General features: G+C 41.0%; 1 protein-coding gene across 1 annotated transcript in view; it reads left to right on the top strand.

The window, feature by feature from the left end:
• The window catches only part of LOC120936840 (probable cation-transporting ATPase 13A4), a 299,354-nt gene that overhangs the window by 250,769 nt on the left and 23,363 nt on the right, over positions 1 to 25,222 (top strand). The window contains exons 17-23 of the mRNA XM_040349544.1: positions 9,749 to 9,866; positions 12,979 to 13,103; positions 14,371 to 14,540; positions 16,765 to 16,890; positions 17,752 to 17,831; positions 22,579 to 22,621; positions 24,147 to 24,256. Coding sequence (XP_040205478.1) covers positions 9,749 to 9,866; positions 12,979 to 13,103; positions 14,371 to 14,540; positions 16,765 to 16,890; positions 17,752 to 17,831; positions 22,579 to 22,621; positions 24,147 to 24,256 — 772 coding nt within the window. The remainder of the gene's footprint in view (positions 1 to 9,748; positions 9,867 to 12,978; positions 13,104 to 14,370; positions 14,541 to 16,764; positions 16,891 to 17,751; positions 17,832 to 22,578; positions 22,622 to 24,146; positions 24,257 to 25,222) is intronic.

Consider the following 25,222-nt stretch of genomic DNA (forward strand, 5'->3'; position numbering starts at 1 on the left):
CCTTTTTATATTAATAAAAAAATCTTTTTAGGGTTTTAATAAAACATGTACCTTTAAGATTTCATAATATCCCTCATAAGGCTTTTTCGTATACACTTTCCACTTACTTTCACTTATTTTCCCTGTGGACAATTTCCCCACTGGGGGTGGGCTCTGTTACCACTCTGCACCCCTGGGAGGCTTCTCCTTTTAAGATGGGGTCCACCATTATGAATTTAATTCACATTTTAAGTTACACCTTATGTGTCACTCATCATAATATATATTTAGTTGGTCACTTGTCACTTTATGCAACCTTTAATTAAGCTGCCTACGGCGGGTTAGACCTAGCTGGCATTTTCACAATTTTCACAATGAGTATTCCCTATGCTCGTGATAGGAGACCGGATTTAAATCCATAGTTTAGTTTTTTTATATAATTTTCTTATTTTTCCACAAGATAGCGACAATAAATACCGAGGGGAAGTATCCTGTGCCGGATATACCTTTTCCCCTTAGTTTAACTTGTTTGTCCGGAATTTTTTGTATAGACACATTGTATTGCAATTCACATTAGAGTAACTGGTGGTTTAATCGCCATATTACATTAATGAATGAGATCGTTTTTTTTTTTTTATCTAAAGAAAACCCCTTTTTTTAGAATTAATATCGAGCCCTGGCGGCGCTATCTCGCGCTGCGGAATGGGCATTGTTACCTCAACAAAGATGGTGGGGTTTGTTTCCATCGGATCGCCCTTTACATTGAGTGATAGCTATTTATTGGTGCCTCACTGTCGAAAGCCCTACCCCCATTGAGAATGTCCGACTAGTGACAAAACGCGTCTGGGAGGCTGCATCAGTGACGTCACCACGTCAAGGAGGAGGGTTCCTTCAAGCCGGACGGCTTTTGAATTTTTTTTCGCTATATACTGTTTTAATCTTATTGAATCTGTAAGTACATTACGTTTTTTATTAAATTTGTTATCCTACGGTATCACGCTATTGCGTCCTTCTTTTATCCTATGATGCTTGCACCGGGAGTTCATTGGTTTGTTTGGTACCGTTGGTGAGCCATATCCGTGGCTGAATCCCAATCCTCTTTCACAAAGAGCTTATGCCTTGGGTCCTGGAGGGAGCTCACCTATGTTCTGAGAAGGAGTGTTCCATCCAGTGTTCCAGGGATAAAAAGGCTGTGGCTGGGCTAAAGCCAACTGTGTGGAAAGCTTGCCATCTGGTAAGCTGCTTATGATTACGGTGGAGGGCTGGCACTGATTGCATGCATGTCACCTGGTGATTTGGAGCTTTGATCAACTACTATACCAAAATACCAACTTGTATGGAGTCTCCATCTGCAACTTATGAAAAGTGTTTATACAAAACCTACCATTTAAATACCTGTTGGGTGTTATAGACATTTCATTAGGGCTCAGCCCTATATTTTTTGCACTGATTCATTGGTGTAAAGTGTTATAGACATTTATTTTATTTTATTTTTTGGGCTCAGCCCTTAAAATAGTTTGCATTGGTTCATTGGTGTAAAGTGTTTGGCGTGGCTTTTTATTCTTCATCTGTTCGTATTGTGTATCGCATGTCAGCTGCTGCCTGTAATCTTTCGGTGTAGTAGCGCGGTTTTTTCCTTTTCCATTCTGTGAGACCTGCAGCTGGGAGTTTGGAGAAAAAGCTGTCCTGGAAGCATTGATCTGCAGGGATATCTGCTGGGCTTTTCAGCAATCATTATAGGCTCAATATTGCCTTTCCTAAGGTGAGAGGTTTGTACTACCATACACTGGTGTTGGTTCTGCACAGTTACACTGAATGATTGTACGGTGGATTACAGCTATTATTCAAGCACATTTGCACTTTGGAAGCACTTTATTATTTGGATTATTGTTTTTGAAACACCACACACTGTTTAAAAAAATTATTGAAGCACCGTTATTTTGATTGAACATTATTTATACATTTTCTAGCACAGGGATTGTGCACATGGACTTTTTTTGCATTTATTGCATTTTTCCTGCAGTTTTTTATTTATTGTAATGTATGATTTCATATTTTATTCACTAAAGGATTCATTTTTCTCACTTTTATATATTATCTATTTTGGGAAATTAATTTGGAAAATATCTGATGACCGAAATGATTTTTAGTCAATCATATATTTTGGATTTTCATTATTTTTCACGATATTCATCCTTCTCATCATTGGTGTTGATTTTTGGAGGTTTTTTCAAGGAATAAGGAGTGAAACACAATTTTACTGGTCATTAATGAATTTGTGCTCATTATTAATCATTTGCTTATTATTTTAGTGGCAAGCGCCATTACACCCCCCTCTTTTTATACTATTGCTGGTGCGTGAGCATCTTTTAGTAGTGGCTGCTGCCTTTATATTTATCGCTTTTTATCAACATAATATTATTAGTTTTTAGTGCCTCGGGTTAGAGTGGTTTTTGTGCATTAGTTCCCCCCCTTACACATATCCTAGGGACAAACCCACCTAGCCTATTTAGATCGTGACCTTTTTTTGACAGTTCTCCCCCCCCCCCTAAAACTGTTTTTGTCCCCATCAGAGGGCTGTGGAGTCTCTTAATTAAGTGGGCCTATATATTTGTGCCCCAAAATTATCCCTGCACAATTTTTAAATGCAATTTGAATACTGTGAAGTTGCACAAGGATGCTTGTAGGATTATGTTTGCAATGTTTATGTTCCAAATTACTAAATATCTTTATTTGTTCGTCCCCACAGCTTCCCTCCACGCCACAGGAATGGCAGACTGTGGCTTCCCAATTTGCCCAGCGTTGTGATTTTCCGAACTGTGGTGGAGCAATAGATGGGAAACACGTCCGTATAGTGCCGCCACCCCACTCGGGGTCCTACTATTTTAACTGCAAAGGTGATCATAGTATTGTGTTGATGGCGGTGGTGCCGGCTGTCTGATGGGGGAGTGTTCGCGCGGACAGAATTCTACAGGCGTCTCCAAGCTGGTGGTCTGGCACTGCCATCGGATGAAGACAATGTTGAAGGACTTCCGTTTGTGTTTCTAGCGGACGAAGCTTTCGGGCTTGGACCTCACCTCATGCAGCCTTTTCCCCAGAGGACCCTCACCTCAGAGAGGAGGGTGTTCAATTTTCGGTTGGCCAGGGCTCGGAGGGTAGTCGAGAATGCCTTTGGGATACTCTCCAACCGGTTTCGCCTGTTCCTGACAGCGATACACTTGGCGGAATATAAATTGAACACCATTGTTTTTGCCTGCTGCATTTTGCACAACTTTCTACGCAGGCACTCCCAGGCGTACCTACCCAACATCGGTGCTGAGGCAGGACTACCCTCAGATACCCTTCCTGGGCTGGACACTGGTCGCGCTGGCTTGGCCACCCTATCTGCTCGTGAGGTACGCGACAAATATGTTGAGTACTTCATGGGTCAAAATTAGTTCTCCAGTTTTAGTAAATAACCACAATTGCACATTATTCACTCATCTACAAACTGGGTATTGAGTATAGAAATAAGAAGCCACTAATTTTTCATATTTTGATGTCAATGTTTTTATTTTCACCTTGTTCATAACCCCCAAAAAAGTAGGGTTTTTATCCTGAAAACATGGCTTTAGAATTTTTAATAAACAATTTTTTTTTGTTTTTTGGCCATTTTTTTTTTACAGTGATTATCAAGAATATAGATCTATATACATTTGTTGGTATCAAATATAGAAATGTGTTTTTTTTTCTTTTATATATATATATATATATATATATATATATATATATATATATATATATATATAATGATTTTTTTTTTGGTGTTTTTATATATATATATAATAAAAAAAAATATTTAAATTTTTGGGTTTTCTGAAAAATAATGTATTTTTTTTATATCTATATATATATAATTAAACTTTTTATTTTTTTTACGTGTTTTTTTATATATATAATTAGATATATTTTTTAAATATTTTTTTTGGTTTTCTGAAATTTTTTAGTTTTTTGTATTTTTTTTATATATATATAAGTACAATATATATATATTTTTTTAGGGGCTTTTTTATATATATAAATATATATATATTTTTTATTTTTTGGGTTGTTGATTTACTCAACTTTTTTTTAGAAGTAAAAATGTAAAAATGTACAACCACAATAGAACTTCCAAAGTTCAAACTTTTCTCTGTATTCACAACAGCAGTCAGTCATGGTGTGCTTTCACACTGGAACACGCCAAAATTTGAAGATGCACACATTCAGTGTTAATTCGCCAAATGTCATTTGTTCAACAGAAAAATGGCCACATGTGCTATCTGACATCATGGGTGATCAATGTCTGTGTTTTGTGGGAGCAAACCCTTCCTCTCAACTACTTGAGGATCGAGGAGGGGGTTGTACCCACAAAGCACAGACAATAGATATTCTGTGATGGCAGATAGCACATGTTGGCACACTGTGTGTGCATCTTCAAATTTTGGTGTATTGCTGAGTCAAAAATTTCAAAGGGTTGGGGGGCGGAGGATGGGCGGGGGCGGGGGGGGTTTTCAGTCTTTGACACGGCCCATCATGTCAATTATATTTTTATAATTCTGTTCTATGACCATCATCCTTTGCCGCATATTGTCCATCTCTGTGCTGCACTCCAAAATGACATTTTTAATATTCTGTTCCATGACCATCATCCTTTGCCGCATATTGTCCATCTCTGCGCTGCACTCCATAACCTGCTAGATAATTATTGCAGCACTTGCACGTGAAAAATGTGCAACACCATCTTCATCCCCTAAAAAAATAAATTAAAAAAAATCTAAAAAAATGTAACATTTTTCAGGCCTATCTACATCTGGTTCGACCTATAAAGCTGGGGTGACACTGACCTGATGGTCTGCTCATTTCCACCTCCACAACTTCTCCATCTTCGATCACTCCTCCTTCTTCCACCACTTCACCCTCATCTTCCACGACTCCTCCTTCTTCCACCACTTCACCCTCATCTTCCACGACTCCTCCTCCTTCAACCACTTCACCCTCATCTTCAACGACTCCACATTCATCTTCCAGAACTGCTTCTTCTTCATCCATCAATCCACCTTCCTCCAAATCGCCAAATTCTTCTTCCTCAACTTCCCCTTCATCTTCCATAACTTCAAATTCCAAAATGCCTTCTTCCTCCTCTCTTCCTTCCTCCTCTCTTCCTTCCTCCTCTCTTCCTTCCACATCCTCCTCCTCCTCCACATGCTGAGATGGACGATTTCTGGCGTGTCTGGCCCTCTCTGCCTCCTCCAAATGCTGTCGTCTTCTTTCCCCTAAATAACACAAAACAAAAGGTATACTCATCAGCACACAGATATTGGACAGCAGAAATGGCACACATTGCTTAGAAGAGGCTTTCATTTAGTTTCTTTTTTGGTCTTCTCCCACCAAACCTACATTTTGAGCTGACTTCTAGGCCAAGCTCTGATCCTGCCCCTTTTTAGCGAAGTGACACACATGGATGTCCCCCCCTAAACTTTGTTTCTCGGAGACCCTACAAAAAATTGAACATTTATTGTGGAGACACAGGTGCTCTGCATTCCAGATGGGAAAACATCTGCTTTATTATCACTGTTGAGAATGAATCCTGTTTGCCTTTTACATTCTCTAAATTTGATTTGTCAGAACTAGCTTTTACACAATGTTAGCAAACAAAGTTTGTTGCCAGAGAGCCATGTCCAGGTGTGTTGTTCCTGGAACAACCTTGCATTTCTGAGAAACGATGTGATGTTACGCGGTTTACTATTAATGATATTTGCAAAAGGTAGGTATTTTCGTTAAACAACTACAATTTCAACATGTGTTCAAAAGTACAACCAGGCCAAGGAGGCAGATGTCAAAATATACATGTCAACACATTCTTGAAGACAATTGCCCCCCCCCCCCACCAAAAATAAGGACTTACTTTTCCGCAGAATTTTCAGAATCTTCTTCAACTGATGTGGCTCCCGCAATTTCAAGTCGGACCAACGTTTCCGTAGCTGTTCTTTGGACCTGGTGACACCAAACATCTCTTTCATTCTCCTCGCCACCTTGTCCATAATGTGGGCCTTTCTGCGGTTAGGGGTCTTGTATGGCCCATATTCCCCGTCATAGTCCTTCCTCCGCATTATGTAAACTAACTCAACCATTTCATCAAAAGCCATATTAGTGGCTTTGTATCGTTTGGGCCTGGATCGGGACATTCCTGCCTCTGTCCCTTCACTTGCGGCCTGAGAGCTTTGTGCCCGCTCGTGTGACATCGACATTTTTCCTTCCCACAGTGATTATGGGCGTGGAAAAGAGGAAATGTTCCGTCATGGGCGGAGACGAGGGCGGCGATTCAGGCATACGCGGAGTGTAGAGAATGAAAACGACGTGTTTACGTAGGTTACGCGGAGACTATTCGATTAGGGGCATGGCAAAGGTGACGAGGGCGGCGTTTCATACATACGCGGAGTGTATAAAAGGCAAACAACGTGATTACGTAGGTTACGCCAAAATAAATCGAGCGTGCTAATCGAGGAGCTAGAGAGACGAAGGTAAGAAATTACAACATGGGATCAGCAGAGGCCTAGAAAATGGAGAGCCATGGGATGGGGGTTTGGTCTGTTGGTTGCACCTTTTTAACGCTATTATGTCTCTTGGGTACCACAATGGTATTTTGGTATCCAAATGCTTTTGGACACATCACAAAATATCGATGGGAACAATGCTCTACCTCATTTAAATGTTTGATTGGTGTATTCAGATCAGGCCAAGTATTGTTCTGTGTTGGTTGGACAGAGGTCATTAGGAAGTGTCTTTTATGTCATCAATGCTGAGGGGCAGGATATCTACACATGAAATAGTGCCTTGATGAATGCTCTCATTAATAATAATTGTGTATGGTTATAGTTTCCACGTATTTACTGCAATGGAACCAAAGGGTCTGCATGTATAAAATCAATGTTTGGTATAACCAATGGGGCAGAGCTGGCCAGCATTTTAGCAACAGGAGACACTGTGTTTGTATTTATATATAGGTCCTAAATTTTGGGCCACATATTCGAACGATGTCAACGCTGAGCCTTTTTTAAAACGTGTTTTCTGTTTCTTTGTCTTTTGTTAATCTAGAATAAACTAATAAAACTTAAAATCGCCAAGGAATGGACCTACTACAGGCACAGGACAATATCCAGCGCTTGCTGGATAAATTTCGGGAAATGCCCATCCTGTGGGATTCAAAGGAGGCTAACTACCACCGCAAAGACCTCTGAGCGGCAGCACTTGAACAGCTAGCAACATACATGCAAACATGGGTGCCAGAATGCACTGCCAACATGGTCAAGGATAAACTGGCCAAACTCAGGGGCACATATCGCAGAGCTTACAAAGCTCACCAAAAAAAAAAATCAGGAGCAGCAGCAACACAACCAAAGGAGCCCAAGCTGTGGTATTTCAAACAGATGGCTTTTTTGCGGGATCAATTGGACGGCAGGGAATCGATGTCCAGTCTTCCTTCCAGCCTTCCTTCCACGCTACCTTTCAGCGGAACTTCCCCAGATCCACACAGCCCTGCAGAGTCTGAAGAAGAGGGCCTGGCTGACAGAGACGCAGATCTGCGACTCTTCACTGATGAGGTATAGTAGTTTCCCAAATATTTCTGGGCTACTAATTATTGTTGGGTTATTGACTTGATATTGTAAAATAAAAGCCAAGCTGGGAAAAAATAACACAATTCGTGGGTAGACAAATAGGTGTCAGGGATGACAACTGCAGGGGTCAGAAGGAGAGTCTGTTCAAGTTAAATGAACCCAAAAAAATACAGTCTCAAGCATGAAAATGTGTGTGATTTTATTGTGCTAAATATTAAAACATGTCCCTTTTTATGACACAGGAAGAAGAGACCAGCCAGGAGGTGGCAGCTCCTCCGGTCAATGTCAGCCAGGCGGAAGGGGTCAGTGGCAGCCAGGAGGAGGCCGGGCCCAGTGGCGTACAGCAGGTCCCCAGGCCCAGGACAAGCACCACCAGCCAGGTTCCTCCCCTCCAGATGAGGCCACCAGGCCGAAGGAGGCACTTGAGGCTAGTGGAGGACATGAACCTCCGCATGATACAGGAGGCCAGTGCTATCATGAGGGCCCCCCTCAACCCCACAGAAGCCTACAGTGCCTCCGTGGCTCATGATCTTAACCAAGGGGGGGGAGGACCAAAGGAGACTGGCAAAGGGCCTTATTAATCAGGTGCTTTGGTGGATGGAGAGGGACCTGCTGACCACAGACACTGGGCTATGTGACCCGGCCCGGGTTGCTGAACATCATCCTCCTGCTGCCACATCATCCCCACCTGCAAGGGGCCGTGGACGGGTCTGTGGAAGATCCGCTGTAAGGCAGCCTGGAGGGAAGGTTGCAAGGAAGAGGAGACGGTGATTCCCTGCCTTCCATTTGATTCCCCACAAAAGTCAACTTGTTTGGACTACCACAGCTTGGGTTCCTTTGGTTATGTGCTGCTGCTTCTGATTTTTTTTTTTGGTGCCTCCTGAGGTTTGCTAGTTTATCCTTGATCATGTTGTAAATCCAAGTCTGCGTGTATTTTGCTATCTGTTCAAGTGCTGCCGTTCTGTTTATTTTCTTTTTATGAATTTGCCAAAATAAATGGCTTTTTGCTTTAATTTCAAACCTTGTCTATTGTTTGTTATACTGTGGGGATTAGGCATCAAACATTAAAAACAAATACAATGGGTCATTTACAAAGGACACTAACTCCTTGGGGGGGGGACATTTGGTGTGCCAACATGGTAAACTATTTAAATAACAAAAAATAAGAAAACAAATAATTACTTGACCAAAAAAAAAATAGAACAAGTACCAAAAAGAAAAAAATGGTGACATAACTAGAAACACCAAAAAAAAAGTAGAAGATGAACATTAACTAAAAATAATATTAATATATACATGTGGAGGACCAAAAAAAAATGCCACGTCTGGGCTAGCAAACATTTTCAAAAGATTACATCACAAGCAACAAATATCACATTTCAGTATAGGACAATTTAGTTGAAATAGCATCAGCAAGAGAACGGGTTTATTCTAGCAAGAGAACAATGAATAAAACGACGCACTAAACTGACGTTTCTTGGGTCGTTTTATTCATTGTTCTCTTGCTAGAATAAATCTTTGAAATGACGAATGTGCCATATCCCAAAGAAACGCGAGTTTTACCTGAACGAGCGCTCCTGTCCCCTCATTTTGTCTGAGCATGCGCGGGTTTTTTGTACGATGCTTTTGTGTACTAACCAGCGAACATGTACGACGGACAGGTTTCCAGCGGACATGTTTCTTAACAAGTCTAGAGATATTTGTCTGCTGGGAAACGGTCTGCTGGACAAATGTACGCTGGAAAATGGTACGCTAGGCCCTACACACGACCGAACTTGTCCGCTGAAAAGAGCCCGCGGACCTGTTTCAGCGGACATGTTCGGTAGTGTGTACGGGGCCTAAGAGGTGCACACAGAAGGTAGTTATGTTGCTAACAAAGGTAGTAAAAGATTGCTTGAGGAGTCTGCTCTAAATTTAGACTGTAAAAGTATACACAAAATTCCCACTTTTCATGACCCTTAAAAATGATGCTTTTATGGTATGTATTTTATTTGTAATGCTTGTGAAATAATACTGAGGAAACAAAATTGGGGCTTAACCTGCTTATAATTAGGAAGGTACGTTTTTTGGCTAAATATTTTTACTTTTCTCTGGGCATTTATGATCACAAAGATGTTTTGTTTGTTAACTAGTTCCAGACAATTTTTATAAGCAACTTGATCTCTACACAAAGCAAGGCTTTCGCGTAATAGGACTGGCATATCGATCTCAACAAAAGGAGGGACTGCCACATACCTCCGACCTAGAAAGGTGAGAGCAATTTATAGAATATTGTTATCTTTTAAAACTAACATGTCTTAATATTGCATATTAAAAAAATCTGCATCTGCCTCCCAAACCTTCCTGTCATGGTAAAACACCAAACTATTCTGATAAAGTTAGCTTCCACATCTCATGGCAGTTTAGGAGGTTGTCACTAAGCCCCATGCCCACCCACTCCTATTCGTTCATCACTACTGTACAATGGGATCAAAAGGAATAGTGCATCCTCACATGTAGTGCACATGTGGATGCATGTTATTTTAACATATGCCACATCCTAAACAGAATTTATAGAAAAAGAATGACTTTACGGGCTAGTCACTTTTGGGACTGTGAAGCTTTATTGACAAACAGGTATGTGTAAGCATTAGAAAGGGTGAGAAAGTTTTAGCACTATCTATAAACTTTTTTGGTTAGAAAGGCCCAGATTTTAGATGTGACAGGAGAGTTTAGGAGGATTATACAGGGGTCACTGAATTGTGATGGCATATTCTGAGTTAAATAAAAAAGTTAAAATACTCAAAAAGTATTTGCGAATTGATGCTTTAAAATTTGTATTTGACCTTTTTCATTAGCGTTTTTGAAAAACACAGAGCACAAAGAAACACTTTGTAAAGTAACATGGAATAGGTGCCCTACCATAAACTTCACCAAAGGAATTTGCATGGTAAAATTTGATTAAATCAATAATATTGTGACAAAATCAATTTTGCTGAAATCATTGTGCTCATTTCTAATTTTTCTTTTTGATTAACGTATCTTAATAAACAGTATATTATTATACATTTATTTCTACATATATTCTAAACACAGTCCCTGCAGGTGAACTACATATACTGAAATAATTTTACCAAATTGATTTCTTGGTTCTGAACACATAAATTGGTGCTCTGAAATAAGGTATAGAATGGCATTTTTTTGATAACACACATACACTGGGCACATAACATTACCAAACACTAGGGATTGCATGAAAAGTTATTTTAGCAGTGGGAGGGGAGGGGTGGGTTCTCATACAAGCTGACAGGCGGGGGTGGGGGGAGAGGAGAGACAGCAGATGATGGAGGCTTGTAAACTGACCACGGTATCAGTGGCTCAGCAGCTATGATAAACGTGGTCAGTTTACAGAGGGGAGGGCAGTACCAGGCAGGATCAGTCAAGTATTTTAGATGATACTGTACAAAGGGCCAAGTTACACAGCACATATTTTATATATATATATATATATATATATATATATATATATATATATATATATATATATATATATATATATATATGATGCAAGGCAAGAGACATAATTAATTAATTTAGCTAATTAGTTACATTGTTGATTCAAGGATAGATCATTCAAGTGGCTATTTGATGATATCTGCTTATGGTTATAATGTAGGGAACATTATATATGCTCTTTATGTTTTCTGTATCTAATTGTACTTCTTAATGCTTCAAAATTTTTACATGCATTAATATGGTGTGGCAACTGATTAATCAATTATCTGATTGCCTCTGTGTTTAAAAGCCACTGTAGTCCAGTGGCGGTGCATCCATAGAGGGCGCCGGAGCGCCACCCCCTCTGGCTCTCGCACCGCCACTGATTACAATACATAGATTCATGCATTGCATGAATCTATGTATTGTTGCCGCTGCCGCCGACTATTCTGATGACCGGCCGGATGGTGAGCGCCAGCCATCTGAATAACAGCAGCTGGTTTGCATGTGTGGAAGTTCCTATCAGAGCCAGCGGCACTGATAGGCTTTCCGAGTACAGCCCTCAGGCTGTATTCGGCTTCCAGATACTTATCTAAGGGACGTACGGGGGGTGCGGTCCTTGGATAAGACTGACAGGCATCTCAGCCAATCAGGTCACCGGTTCTGGTTCTGGTTCTGATTGGCTAAAGCGTCATTGAGGGCGTCATTGAGGGCGGGAGAAGACATCAAGGGACGTGGAAGGAGGATGGCCGACCCCAGAAAGGTAAGTGCCGGGAAGGGGGAGGGGCATTTTACAGGGCACAGCGGCGACAATTGGCACAGTGACAGTGGTGACAGTTGGCACAGTGGCGACAATGGGCACAGTGGCAGTGGCATCAATTGGCACAGTGGCGACAATGGGCACAGTGACAGTGGCGACATTTGGCACAGTGGCGACATTTGGCACAGTGGCATCAATTGGCACAGTGGCGACAATTTATGGGCACAGTGGCTGTGTTTGATGGCATGGCACAGTGGTGACAATTGATGGCACAGTGACTGCGTTTAATGCATGGCACAGTGGTGACAATTGATGGCACAGTGGCTGCATTTGATGGGCCCAGTGGCTGCATTTAATGGGCACAGTGGCTGCATTTAATGGGCACAGTGAGGCTGCAATTTTATTTTGTTGTTTGTTTGTTTTGCGCCCCCCCCCCCCAAAAAAAAAAAATTGAGCACCAGCCGCCACTGCTGTAGTCCTTTAATTAAGCAATGCAGTTCAATCAATTATCAATGCATTTCCCTTTGTAGACATTTTTTCTGTAACCCCCCCCCCCCAGAACTTTTCCTAATTTGGGGACACTTGCTTTTCCAAGACTGAAGGGGAAACTACTCCAACACACAAATCCTCTATGCAGGAGGCCAGGAAAAAGCAATCTTTGAACCAATAATGTATCACCACCTCACCTAAACCACCAGAAAAAAAGCTCCTCTGTGATTGACTGGGATCATACATATTCATAACTTGTATTGTTAACCCTTCTGCCACAGACTAGTTGAATATCTTCAACTACACTAGCAGAAGAAGTGTACAACCTGAGCTTAGGCACAGAAGATGGGAACACTTTGGCGGGCTGCAACCTGACAGCTCTCTGCAGAATTAAAAAAGCATAAATCACTCACTGCCTGTAACAGGATCCATACAACAAAATGGCCTATGTACTTGTAATATACTGTATAGCCTAACATTTGTACAGCAAACACTTGTTTTCCTTTAAATCTTTCTTTAAAGACAGCATTATTCATCTAAAATCTAAGTCTAGCATTTTTTCTCTTGCAAGCATAATTGTATATTCTCATTTTATAAAAGATTCAATTAAAACTTTTATTTACAATTTTTTTCTCAAAGGGAAGTTGTGGAGACCAACCTTATATTTCTTGGATTACTGGTCCTAGAAAATCGTCTAAAGCCAGAGACAAGTTCTGTATTAAAGGAACTAAGTGCAGCCAACATAAGAACAGTTATGGTTACAGGTATGTTTTTTAAGCACATTTACTAAATTCAGAAGATGTCTAATTATGCTAAAATATGCTTAAAGTGGTATTAAACCCAAAATCAAAAACATGTAATATATAGCAGCTTAAAAGTATTGCAATGAACGCCATTTTATCCTTTAGGATCCTTTTGTTTGGGGGTTCTAAGTAATTTTATAGCAAAAAATGCATCCTATGCATTAATGGTGAAAAAACACCTTGCACTCTCGGGCCCCCCAGCCCCCCGTTTTACTTACCTGAGCCACAAAACTCTGTGGGCGCGATCCCGCAATGCTTTCCCCCAGCTTTAGGTGGCTCTTCATTGGAGATTGATAGCAGCACAGTCATTGGCTCCCACTGCTGTCAATCAAATCAATGACACGGCGCACCAGGGGGTGGGTCCGAGTGATACTCTTGGTGGCTATGGCCGCCACTGTATCACATGGGAGCATGCTCACAAGCTAGCCCCCTTGAGAGAGCGCTTCCCAGAAAGAGGTTAACTCTTGCGGGGAGGAGCGGAGACAGCACAGTGGAGGTAAATATGGTATGTTTGTTTAACCCTTACAACCCCTTTAAGGCTTTATTACCTCTGTTTTCATCGGGGGATCTGGCCAGTAAAAAGCCTCCTGTACTCTGGATGAAGGAACAACAGGGGTACCTTTGGACAGCAGCTTTGCTCGTAATGGAGAAGGGAGTGTTAGATGTATTAGCAGATTTCGAAACACTAATAAATTGAAGCCAAACTCCAGCTCACACTTTATAAGCAGTTACAGCAAAAATGTTGTTCCTTTTGGGATACATATTTAACATACATATATAAAAACTGACCATTGTAAGCACCCCTGTCCGTTTTGAAAGTAATGCAGCCATCACATCAAAAAATTGGTAAGGTACAATATAATAAATGCTTGATTTTGGGTTTAATACTGCTTTAAAGGTTGTGCTTAAAGATTGTAATCACATTACAAAATGTATATTTTACGTGTGAATTTTTTTTTTCTTTTTTAATTATCATGCAATTATAATGTACTTTACTGGATTAGAGAAAATTGGGCTAGTACAGTTTAATGCAAATGTGATCATGGAAATGATTCTAACCTAGCGGCTGGCTCTTTTCTGCTTAGTGTAAAATTTAACTTGTGTCATTAATGCCAACAAAACTACAACAATGTCCCTCAGATGATGCTCTATTACATATACTGTGTTTGCATAATTATTGCTACATGTTTACACATGGTGTTTTACCTTTATATATTTTTTTACACAGGTGATAACCTTCAGACAGCTGTGACAGTTGGGAAAAATTCTGGGATGATACCTGACAACAGTGACATCATCCTGCTAGAAGCCTGTGAACCTGAAAAAGATTTACCTGCATCACTTACCTGGAATACCATGGATGAGGAACAAGTTGATGGGAACCCATCAAAATCAAAAGTATGTTATATGCTTTTAAAGTATAAATAATACATTATACAACTATTAAAAGAGCATTCCAATTACAGATATTTTAATCAAATACTATTCTATGCAAATGCTACTTAAAGTGCAGCTATATTTAGTTTTAAACTGTCTAAATACAGACACCACATGACACCAGTTATTAGACAGAAAAGACTTTGCTAATCTACTACATGCTCTCCCGAAGTTTGTAAATAAATGAGTGCCCTTATGTATTACTGAGGAACCATTGGACAGAGTGATGGCAGTTTATCAAAGCATAGCTATTAAGACATGGAAACCCAGGCTCCAGAAGCAAAGTAAAAACACTAAGGGAAGTCCTGGAGTTTTACCAACTAATATTATCTTGCCATCCTTTGCTCTAGAGCAGTGGTTCTCAACCTGGGGGTTAGGGCCCCCTTGGGGGTCAAATGAGGATTTTGCCAGGGGTCCCCAAAACCTGGGTTGTTCCTAAAGCCTGCAGCCACCCACTCGGCCTCTTCACAGCCGCCCGTTGAGTTCACGGCATAGCTGGGAGGCAGGAACTAGAGGTCAGCTGACTGATGAGGAATGTGAAGTGCTGATTTCAGCATAGGTGTCACTGCACAAAGTTGGAGACATAGTGAGTAACACTACCTGTGATTAGAGTTGCCTTTAAAAGTCCCCACTACAGTTCTCAGATCAGCAAATGACCATGATCAAGAGCACCTAAGTTGGCTGATCCCAACTCCCCACCAGCACTGCCACTGATCCCAACTCCCCACCAGCACTGCCACTGATCCCAACTCCCCACCAGCACTGCCACTGATCCCAACTCCCCGTCAGCATTGCCACTGATCCCATACTCCCCACCAGGGAGTAAGAGAAGGAATAAAAATAGAGAATACATGGACGGGAGAGGAAAAGAGGGGGAGGAACATAGAAAAAGGGAGAGAAAGAATAAGGGAAAAAACAAGAAAGACGTTTAGAGAGGGATGGGGATAACAAACAAGAAATTAGGATAGAGAGAGATAAAAGGGAAAGAAAGGAGAACAAAGAGAAAGAGTGGTACATCCTAAAATGAATAAAGTGAAAAATTCAGCGCTGGGATAAAACAAATATAGATACAAACTAAAGTATGCAAGCCAGCACTGAGGATAAATTCATAGAAATTTCCCAAAACAGTATTCAAGTGAAAAAGTGCAGCGCAAAAATTTAACTAATACATATATATATGTATTAGTTTCATTTTTGCGCTGCACTTTTTCACTTGAATACATCCTAAAATGTACTATAAGGGGTTTTAATATTGTACGAGTGGAAGGGACTCGCTAAATGTCTGTGGGTTAGGGGCGCAAATTACTTATCTTACCTTGGGTGCCGACAAACCACTATAGGAAAATAATTTTTCCGTTAGGGGTCCCCACAACTTGGGAAATTTTATCAAGGGGTCACGGCACTAGACAGGTTGAGAACCACTGCTCTAGAGGAGGCACACAGTATACCTGCTGACAAAGTGACAAAACCAATTTAATGGTATTTGGCTAAAATCTGTTGGCTTCCAAAATGTTCACTTTACATAAACAAATCAAAATGTACTGTAATACGCAAATGACAAGATCCTAAGAAGACATTGGAATTTTTTTATTTCTATGAATGGCCTTTCATCATCTTCAGTATTTCTTCGATGGGTAAACGTGATCATGAAAATAATCAGTTGTCATGATGCCATAGAGCAGGGTTCTGGAACTGGTGGCCCTCCATTGCAAGGCTAACAGCTACAAGCATGGCTCCCACAGACAGAGGCATGATGGGTATTTTTGCAACAGCTGGAGGGCCGCCAATTTAATACCCCTGCCATAAAGGCATACAAGTCTTTCCTTGTCTGAGCAGTGTATGCTGTAAACACCATAATGTGATGGCGGTAAATATAGACATGGAAGTGGTGATTTAGAAAAAGAATAGTATACTATCTAGCCAAATTACAATTAGTTTACTGAACCTTGGACTTTTTTTTGCATCAAATATCCAAATCCTAAAATTGTTTTTATATATACAGGTTTCTGGACTAAGTAAAAATGTTGCTGTTTACACATAATGCGTTTGATACTTTCCCATTGCATTGCATAATCCTGTTTTTTAATTAGGCTGTAGTTCAGTTTAAATGTAAAAACATAAAACATTTGTTACTATAAGACAGTGATAAACATATCATCTTTACTAACATAAATATATGTTTTAGGAGTCAAAAATAAACCTTGATGGTGGATGGATTAATAACCCCACTGCTCATGGAAATTTTCATTTTGTGTTATCTGGAAGGTCCTACCAGGTTATAAGTCAATATTTTTACCACTTGCTGCCAAAAGTAAGTATGTTGCCCGCAGTCTTCTATATACATATCTTCTTCATATGGTTGTAGCAAACACAGAATGCCCCACCTGAAAAGCAATGTCTAGTATGATGTTTCAAAAGAAAAAGAGAATTAGTGCAACTGGGATGGGTAAAGGGGAGGTGCTATGAATAAAAGGAGATGAAAGGAACACCGGAAAGCAATTGCTGTCATTTTCCTGGTGGTGACACCAATCATCTTACAGTATTTCATATCTGATTATTATTACTAAAGCCTCGTACACACGCATGGTTTACTCGGCAAGAAAACTGCTGGCAGAGCTTTCTTGCCGAGTACACCGGGCGTGTGTACGAGGCTTTCAGGTTTCTCAAGAAAACGGCCCAAAATTTTGACGAGAAAAATAGAGATCCTGCTCTCTATTTTCTCGTTGTGATTCTCTGCAGTATTTTCCTGCCGAGAAACCCGAATGTGTATACTTACCTGTCGCCGTGGAAACCTGCACATGCTCGAAATGACTTTGACACATGCACGGTAGCTTCCTAGGCATAGGTAGGGTGCAGCAAGATGGCGGCGATGGCATCGAATATGACGAGCACGTACGCGATGACGTCACCACGTTCTTGCCATTCAAAAGAACGGCAGTTCTTTTAAATGGAGTGTGTATACACTTGGGCGGCAAGAGATTCTTGCCAAGAATCTCGCCAGGAAAAAACAACGTTTTTTTCCTGATGAGATTCTGGCCCGTGTGTACAGGTCTTAAGAGTCAAAAAACATAATACAACTCAATTTTCTTACCTCCTTATTCATACAAACTTTATAAATGGTTACATATAGCCCACCATAATAGTGTATTGTACATATTTTAATGTTTTAAAGATATTACTGAATGGAACCATTTTTGCCAGAATGATGCCAAAACAAAAGTCCAACCTTATTGAAGAACTTCAAAAATTAGAGTAAGTACAACCCCTTTGGGACCTTAAAATAATGGAATACATACGTTGTATAATAGATATATATTTTTTGGTTTTCTGGATAGCCAACGCAGGCCATTACCAAGGACAGCTCGGCTGAGAACAGTATATACAGCCATACACAAATGTTGTTCCTGACTAGGTCTATAAACCTAGCACCAGGGCCGCCATCAGGGGGGTACAGGCAGTACACCTGTAAGGGGCCCGGAGGTCCCCAGGGGCCTGGATGGCAACCCCCTTTAAAAAAAAAAAGGGCCCCAGGTGGCAACTCCCCTTTTATTTATATATTTTTTTTATTAACCTCCCTGGCGGTATGATTATTTCAGAAAAAAGGTGCTGAAAGCGGTACCATTATTTGCAAGGAAATTTGGCGTTTTATACTGTAGGCCTGTAATTATTAGGAATAAATCACTTAAATCTGACCAAACAAGAGTCTAGTAGGCATCCCGGGTATGAATTTTTTTTTAAAACAAAATAATAAATTATAATATAATAAATAATTATAAATAATTATAACAAATAATAATATAATAAAAATTATTCAATAATGTAATCAACTCAAAATCACTGAAATTTGCTCAGTTGCAGAATTGTCGCTGTCATTACTTTTATTTTTTTATGACGAATTTCCCCACAAATCGCTATCGCACAATTCTGCAAGTGATTATAAGGTTTCTTTTTTTATTATTATTATTAAAGGGCCCAAAGGTCCCTTTTTTTTGTAAAGGCCCCCCCCCCCCCGCTTCTCAAGTCCTGGCAGCCCCCTCCCCCGCTTCACAATTTCAGGCGGCACCCCCCCCCCCCCCCGGTTCTCTGCTCCAGGGGGCCCATGCCTGAAGCTGTGTAAGGGGCCCAATAATTCCTGATGGCTGCCCTGCCTAGCACCAACTAGTTAAATGTGTTGAGAGTTTGCCTTGTGTGGTTATGTGGTCTCGTATTAATGTTACAGGGAGATAGAGTCAACTCGAGTAGGAAGGGTCCAGCTCAGGATAGCTGAACTGGTTATAGATAGTATAAATCTGACTTTAGATAATTATTTCCAGGTTAACCAACACATATGATAAAATAAACAGCAACTATTTTTAAAGTAACAATTTTGTATGTCATACACTTACACATTATTTAAAGGGGTTGTAATAGGTTCCTTTAACCACTTGCTTACTGGGCACATATACCCCCCTCCTGCCCAGGTGAAATTTCAGCTTCCGGCACTGCGTCGCTTTAACTGACAATTGCGCGGTCGTGCGATGTGGCCCCCAAACAAAATTGACGTCCTTTTTTCCCCACAAGTAGAGCTTTCTTTTGGTGGTATTTGATCACCTCTGCGGTTTTTATTTTTTGCGCTATAAACAAAAAAGAACGACAATTTTGAAAAAAATACAATATTTTTTACTTGTTGCTATAATAAATATCCCAATTTTTTAAAAAAAAAAAAACATTTTTTTCAGTCTAGGCCGATAAGTATTCTTCTACATATTTTTGGTAAAAAAAAAAATCGCAATAAATGACTGGTTTGCGAAAAATTATAGCGCCTACAAAATAGGGGACAGAATTATTATTTTTTATTATTTATTTTTTTACTAGTAATGGCAGCGATCTGCGATTTTTATTGGGACGGTGACATGGCGGTACATCGGACACTTTTGACACATTTTTGGCTCCATTCACATTTATACTGCGATCAGTGCTATAAATATGCACTAATTACTGTATAAATGTGACTGGCATTGAAGGGGTTAACACTAGGAGGTGAGGAATGGGGTTAAATGTGTATACTGCTTAGTGTTCTAACTGTGGGGGAAGGGGGGTGACTGGCAGAGGTGACCGATCTGTGTCCCTATGTACAAGAGACACAGATCGGTCTCCTCTCTCCCTGACAGCACGCTGTCTGTGAGAGTCGGCAATGAGAAATGATCTCATATGTTTACATATGAGATCATCTCTCATTGGCCACACAGATCGCCTAACGAACGGCCACTCCGATTGGCCGTTCACGGCGATCTGTGATTGGCTGTGTCCAAGGGACACGGCCAGCACAGAGTTTCCCCGAGGCGCGCTCGCGAGCGCGCGCGGGGAACGAGCAAAGGGGCGGACGTTAATTGACTTCCACTTGGATTTTCAGGTCCACGCTGTAGCCGTCATTCGGCTATAGCGCGGGCCTCAGGAGGTTAAGCTAGTGCATTGTCACTTACCTTTTCCTTCGATTTCCCTTCTAAATGTTTTTTTTCTTTGTTTTCTTTGTCTGAATTTCTCACTTCCTGTTCCTCCTCAGTAAGGTGTTCAGTAAGTTGTTCTAAATGACTTTCCACCGCTCAGATGATGGTGGAAGCTTACTGAGGAGAAACAGGAAGTGATAAATTCAAACAAAGAAAAAAAACATTTTTAAGGGAAATGGAAGGAAAAGGTAAGTGAACCAACAATGCACTTGCTTAAAGGAACCTGTTTAGAAAATAAAAGACGAACCTTTACAACCCCTTTAATCAAAAATGCATTATTTCAAAAAATAACTAAGATAATTTAGTAATGTGAAGCCCTAAAGATTTGGGGCCAGATTCAGGTAGATCTGCGGCGGCGTAACGTTACGCCGCCGCAAGTTTTACGGGCAAGTGCTTGATTCACAAAGCACTTGCCTGTAAAGTTGCGGCGGCGTAGCGTAAATCCCTCTGGCGCAAGCCCGCCTAATTCAAATGATCTGGGTAGGGGGCATGGATCATTTAAATTAGGCGCGTTCGACTTGATTTGAAATTTCCCGCTGTGCTTTGCGCGAAATGACGTCGCACCGACGTAATTTTTTGAACTTCGACGTGAGTTACGTCCTTTCCTATTCACGGACGACTTACGCAAAAAAAAAAAATTTAAAATTTGACGTGGGAACGACGGCCATACTTTAACATGGCAAGTCTATCTACACGCCACATAATAGCAGCTTTAAATATACGCCGGGAAAAGCCGACTAGCGACGACGTAAGAGAATGCGACGGCCGCGCGTACCTTCTTGGATCGGCGGAAAAAGCTAATTAGCATACCCGACGCGGAAAATGACGCAAACTCCACCCAGCGGGCGCCGAAGTATTGCACCTACATTCCGGAGGCGTACGTACGCCTGTCGGATCGAAGCCAGAAGCCGTCGTATCTTGGTTTGAGGATTTAATCTAAAGATACGACGCAGCAAATTTGAAAGTACGCCAGTGTATCAGTAGATACGCCGGCGTACTTCTTCTGTGAATCTGGCTCTTGGTCTTTTGATGAGCAGCTGAATTCAACACAAAATCACTGAAATTTGCTCAGTTGCAGAATTGTCGCTGTCATTACTTTGATTTTTTGATGACGAATTTCCCCACAAATCGCTATCGCACAATTCTGCAAGTGATTATAATTTATTATCGCTGTTTTCTAGCTGCTCTAAAACCATTTTTGATATAAAGGGACACTTTTGGTTGCTATGGACAATCTCCAGTTTGCAGGTAGAAAGAATAGTTTTTATTATATAAAAGTACATGTAGGGCACTGGGCAGACCACTAGGGACAAGGGGTGTGTGTATTTTTTACATACAGTACTGTAATCTATAAGATTACAGTATACTGTATGTATTGTGTTTATTTACTTTTTGGAATTTGGCACTGTGTGAATCGAGTGAGGAGACACAGCTCGATCACACAGCGCGGAGGCATCCCAGGATCAAGGGACAAGGTAAGTAAACCCTGCCTGTGGCTGCAGCGAGGCGATCCTGAGTCTGGCTCAGGGTTACCACCCAGAGACAGACTCGGGAATACCACCAGAGGGGTTAAGGACCAAGCTCTATTTGTGGGAAGAAAATGATAAAAAATTCATATGGGTACAGTGTTGCATGGCCACGCAATTGTCATTCAAAGTGCGACAGCGCTGAAAGCTAAAAATTGTCCTGGGCACGAAGGGGGCAAAGTACCAGGTGTTAAAGTGGTTAAAGATGTCTATTGCCCCTTCTTTTATCTTTGGCAAATATCTGTGGACCCAATGGATTAATAGGGATCTTTTCACTGGTTGTGAGCTGCTAAGGGGACTGAAGTACTTCTTTCCCATTCTGTAAGTGAATTGGGGTTTCCAGCAGGTTGATGAAAACTGAGTTATGCAAACCAATCAATGCACTGCAACCAGTGATAATGTTCTAGTCATTTAAGGCCTCGTACACACGACCGGACATGTCCGCTGAAACTGGTCCGGGGACCAGTTTCAGGGGACAGATCCGATCGTGTGTACAGGCTAGCGGACAGATTCCCAGCGGACAAATGTTTCTTAGCATGCTAAGAAACATGTCCGCTGGAAAGCTGTCCGGCGGACATGTCCGCTGGTTAGTACACCTAACCAGTGGACAGATATCTCCCGCATGCGTCGAATGGATTCGTTGCATGCGTGGAAGTATTTTACTTCCTGGTTTGGTGACGTGGCGGCGTCAACGTCACCGCGCTGTCTGTCCGTGGGGATTTCGGTTTGATGGTGTGTACAGGCATCAGACCGAAATCTCCGAGCGGACATGTCCGATGAAAACGGTCCGCAGACCGTTTTCATCGGACATGTCCGATGGTGTGTACGAGGCCTAAAATGTATTTGTTGTTAAGGGTTACTGGATGTTGTGTATCATCATTGATCTTTGCACTGCCCTATTAAATAAGCCTTCAGGATCCCATATAATAGTAAATACTAGCAAGAATTACTTTGTCAATAAAATATATTTTACTGTCATTATTTCAGTTACTTTGTTGGAATGTGTGGAGATGGAGCAAATGATTGTGGGGTAAGCATGCAGTATATTTGCTAATATTGTGAATACATATATATACCCACTTAAAACTGTGCCAGTATCTTGCAATACAAATGCAAACCTAGTTTTATATATATACAGTGTATATATATATATATATATACAATAATATATATACAATAATTAATGAATGTATTTTACAGACATTTTCTGTTACCTGCAAGGCTGCTGTTCTGCTAAAAATGTCCTCACAGCCGCCAGATACTATCCTGAGTAGCTGTCTTGTGGTGTTGTTAGAGCTCACTGCAGTCATTGCTACAGAGAGAAGTTGTGTCACTTGCTTGCCTCAATGTTCCCTGTCTGCCATTTTCAGAACTTGTATTATTAACCACTTCCATACAGGGCACTTATACACCTTCCCGCCCAGACCACTTTTCAGCTTTTAGCGCTGTTGCAATTTGAATGACAATTGTGCGGTCATGCTACACTGTACCCAAACTAAATTTTTGTCATTTTGTTCCCACAAATAGAGCTTTCTTTTGGTGGTATTTGATCATCTGGGATTTTTATTTTCTGCAAAAAAAATTAAAAAATGAATGAAAATTTTGAAAAAAAATAAGTATTTTTTTGTTTCAGTTATAAAACATTGTAAATAAGTATGTTTTCTCCTTCACGGGTGGGCACTGATGGTACTGCACTGACGGGCACTGATAAGGCGGAACTGATGGGCACTGATGTGGTGGCATTGATGGGCACTGATGATGGTCACTAATATGCGGCACTGATAGGCAGCAGGCATGGGGACTAATAGGCGGCATCAATGGGCACTGATAGGCGGCATGGATGGGCACTGATAGGTGGCATGGATAGGCATAGATGGGCACTGATAGGTGGCACCAATGTATGTGTTGTACTAATGGATGCCAATCAGTGATGCCCATTGTGGGCACTGATTGGCATCCATTATTTGTAAATTTTCATCCCTGGTGGTCTAGGGTGGCATACCTGTGGTGGGCATCCCTGGTGGTCCAGTGTGGGCATCCCTGTGGGGGCTGTGCTGATAACCGTTCAGCACAAACCCCCCCTGTCAGAGGAGCTGCCGATCGGCTCTCCTCTACTCGCGTCTGACAGACGCGAGTGAGGAAAAGCCGAGTACCGGATTTTCCTGTTTACATCGTGATCAGCCGTAATTGGACAAGGCTAATCACGTAGTAAAGAGTCTCCGTCGGAGTGACACCGAAAATGACTTCTCACCAGGCGGGGCCTTTAGTAATTTGGGGGGCCCTCCACAGCTTTGCGGGGCCCTAAGCGGCTTGCATAGTGAGCCTATAGGGCGGATCGGCCCTGGAGGAATGGAATACATACATTTTATACATAACTAATGTGTATGGTACTGTCACCAAAAAGTATATACTAAACTTCAGCTTTAAGTAAAGTGAGGAGAAACTAGTTGTGACTTAAAGAACCAATAAAATCATTACAAACAGTTGTGTAGTACTCCAGTGTTTCTTCTATTTTTCACTAATGTAATAATTTACCCTTTATCCATTCTCTACAGGCACTTAAAATATCCCATGCTGGAATTTCGTTGTCAGAATTAGAAGCATCTGTTGCTTCACCTTTCACTTCCAAAATTCCAAATATTCAATGTGTACCAATGCTCATAAAGTAAGTTTTTCGCTTGTTTACAATCTGCATACGTTTTGGCTAGAAGAAACTGAATTAATGTTTTAATGTCAATTATAAATGACTTTTCACATAAAAAGCAATATGTCCTAAAGCAGTAGATAAAGTTTGCTTTACAAAGTGAATGCTGGCTGTGTTCATTTTAAATATGCAATTACTTGCAGGAGAAATAATATACAAAAAAAAAAACAGGATTTTTGCTATAATTTGATTGAAGTGAACTTTAGAATATGGGATAAGGTCTATAAGAAAAATAAATTGCCCTATAATAGCCCGCTGTTGCCGCTTACAGGTACGGATTTCTTTCCTCCTGGCAAGGAGGGGGGATTATTCCGGAAGTGGGCAACTTCAGATACTCCAAGATTAAAGGATATAATAAAAGGAAATGAAGTGCGCCCGGTGGGGGAACTTCAAGAGAAATACGGTCAGTACCCAGGAGATAGGTGGAGACACAGACAAGTCCAACATTTTGTCGGCACTTTGTCGAAGCCCCTGCGAACTACGAATGAACTAAATCAATGGGAAAAACTTATGACCCAAGAGGAACCTGGGAAAAGGGGAATATCAAGTCTCTACAAGATGTTAACAACCAAGATAGAGGTAGGAAAACTGAAAATGATAGAAAGCTGGGAAATAGAACTTAATCAAACTATATCCAATAAGAAGAAGAGGCAGGTGCTAGAATACGTGCAGGCCACAACGATGGATGCAAAAGTAAAAGAAACCAACTATAAGTTACTTACTAAATGGTACTATGTACCAACTAAACTGCACAGAATTAACAGTGAGGCGTCCCCCCTATGCTGGAGGGAGTGTGGGATGGAGGGAACTCATGCCCACATATGGTGGCAATGCCCCCTCATCCAGGTATATTGGCGGGAGATACTAGGTCTGATTAAAAAAATCAGTGGATATGAGATAAGATATGACCCATGGGAATGTTTGTTC

Source organism: Rana temporaria, chromosome 4 (genome assembly GCF_905171775.1).
Source record: "Rana temporaria chromosome 4, aRanTem1.1, whole genome shotgun sequence".
NCBI lineage: Eukaryota > Metazoa > Chordata > Amphibia > Anura > Ranidae > Rana > Rana temporaria.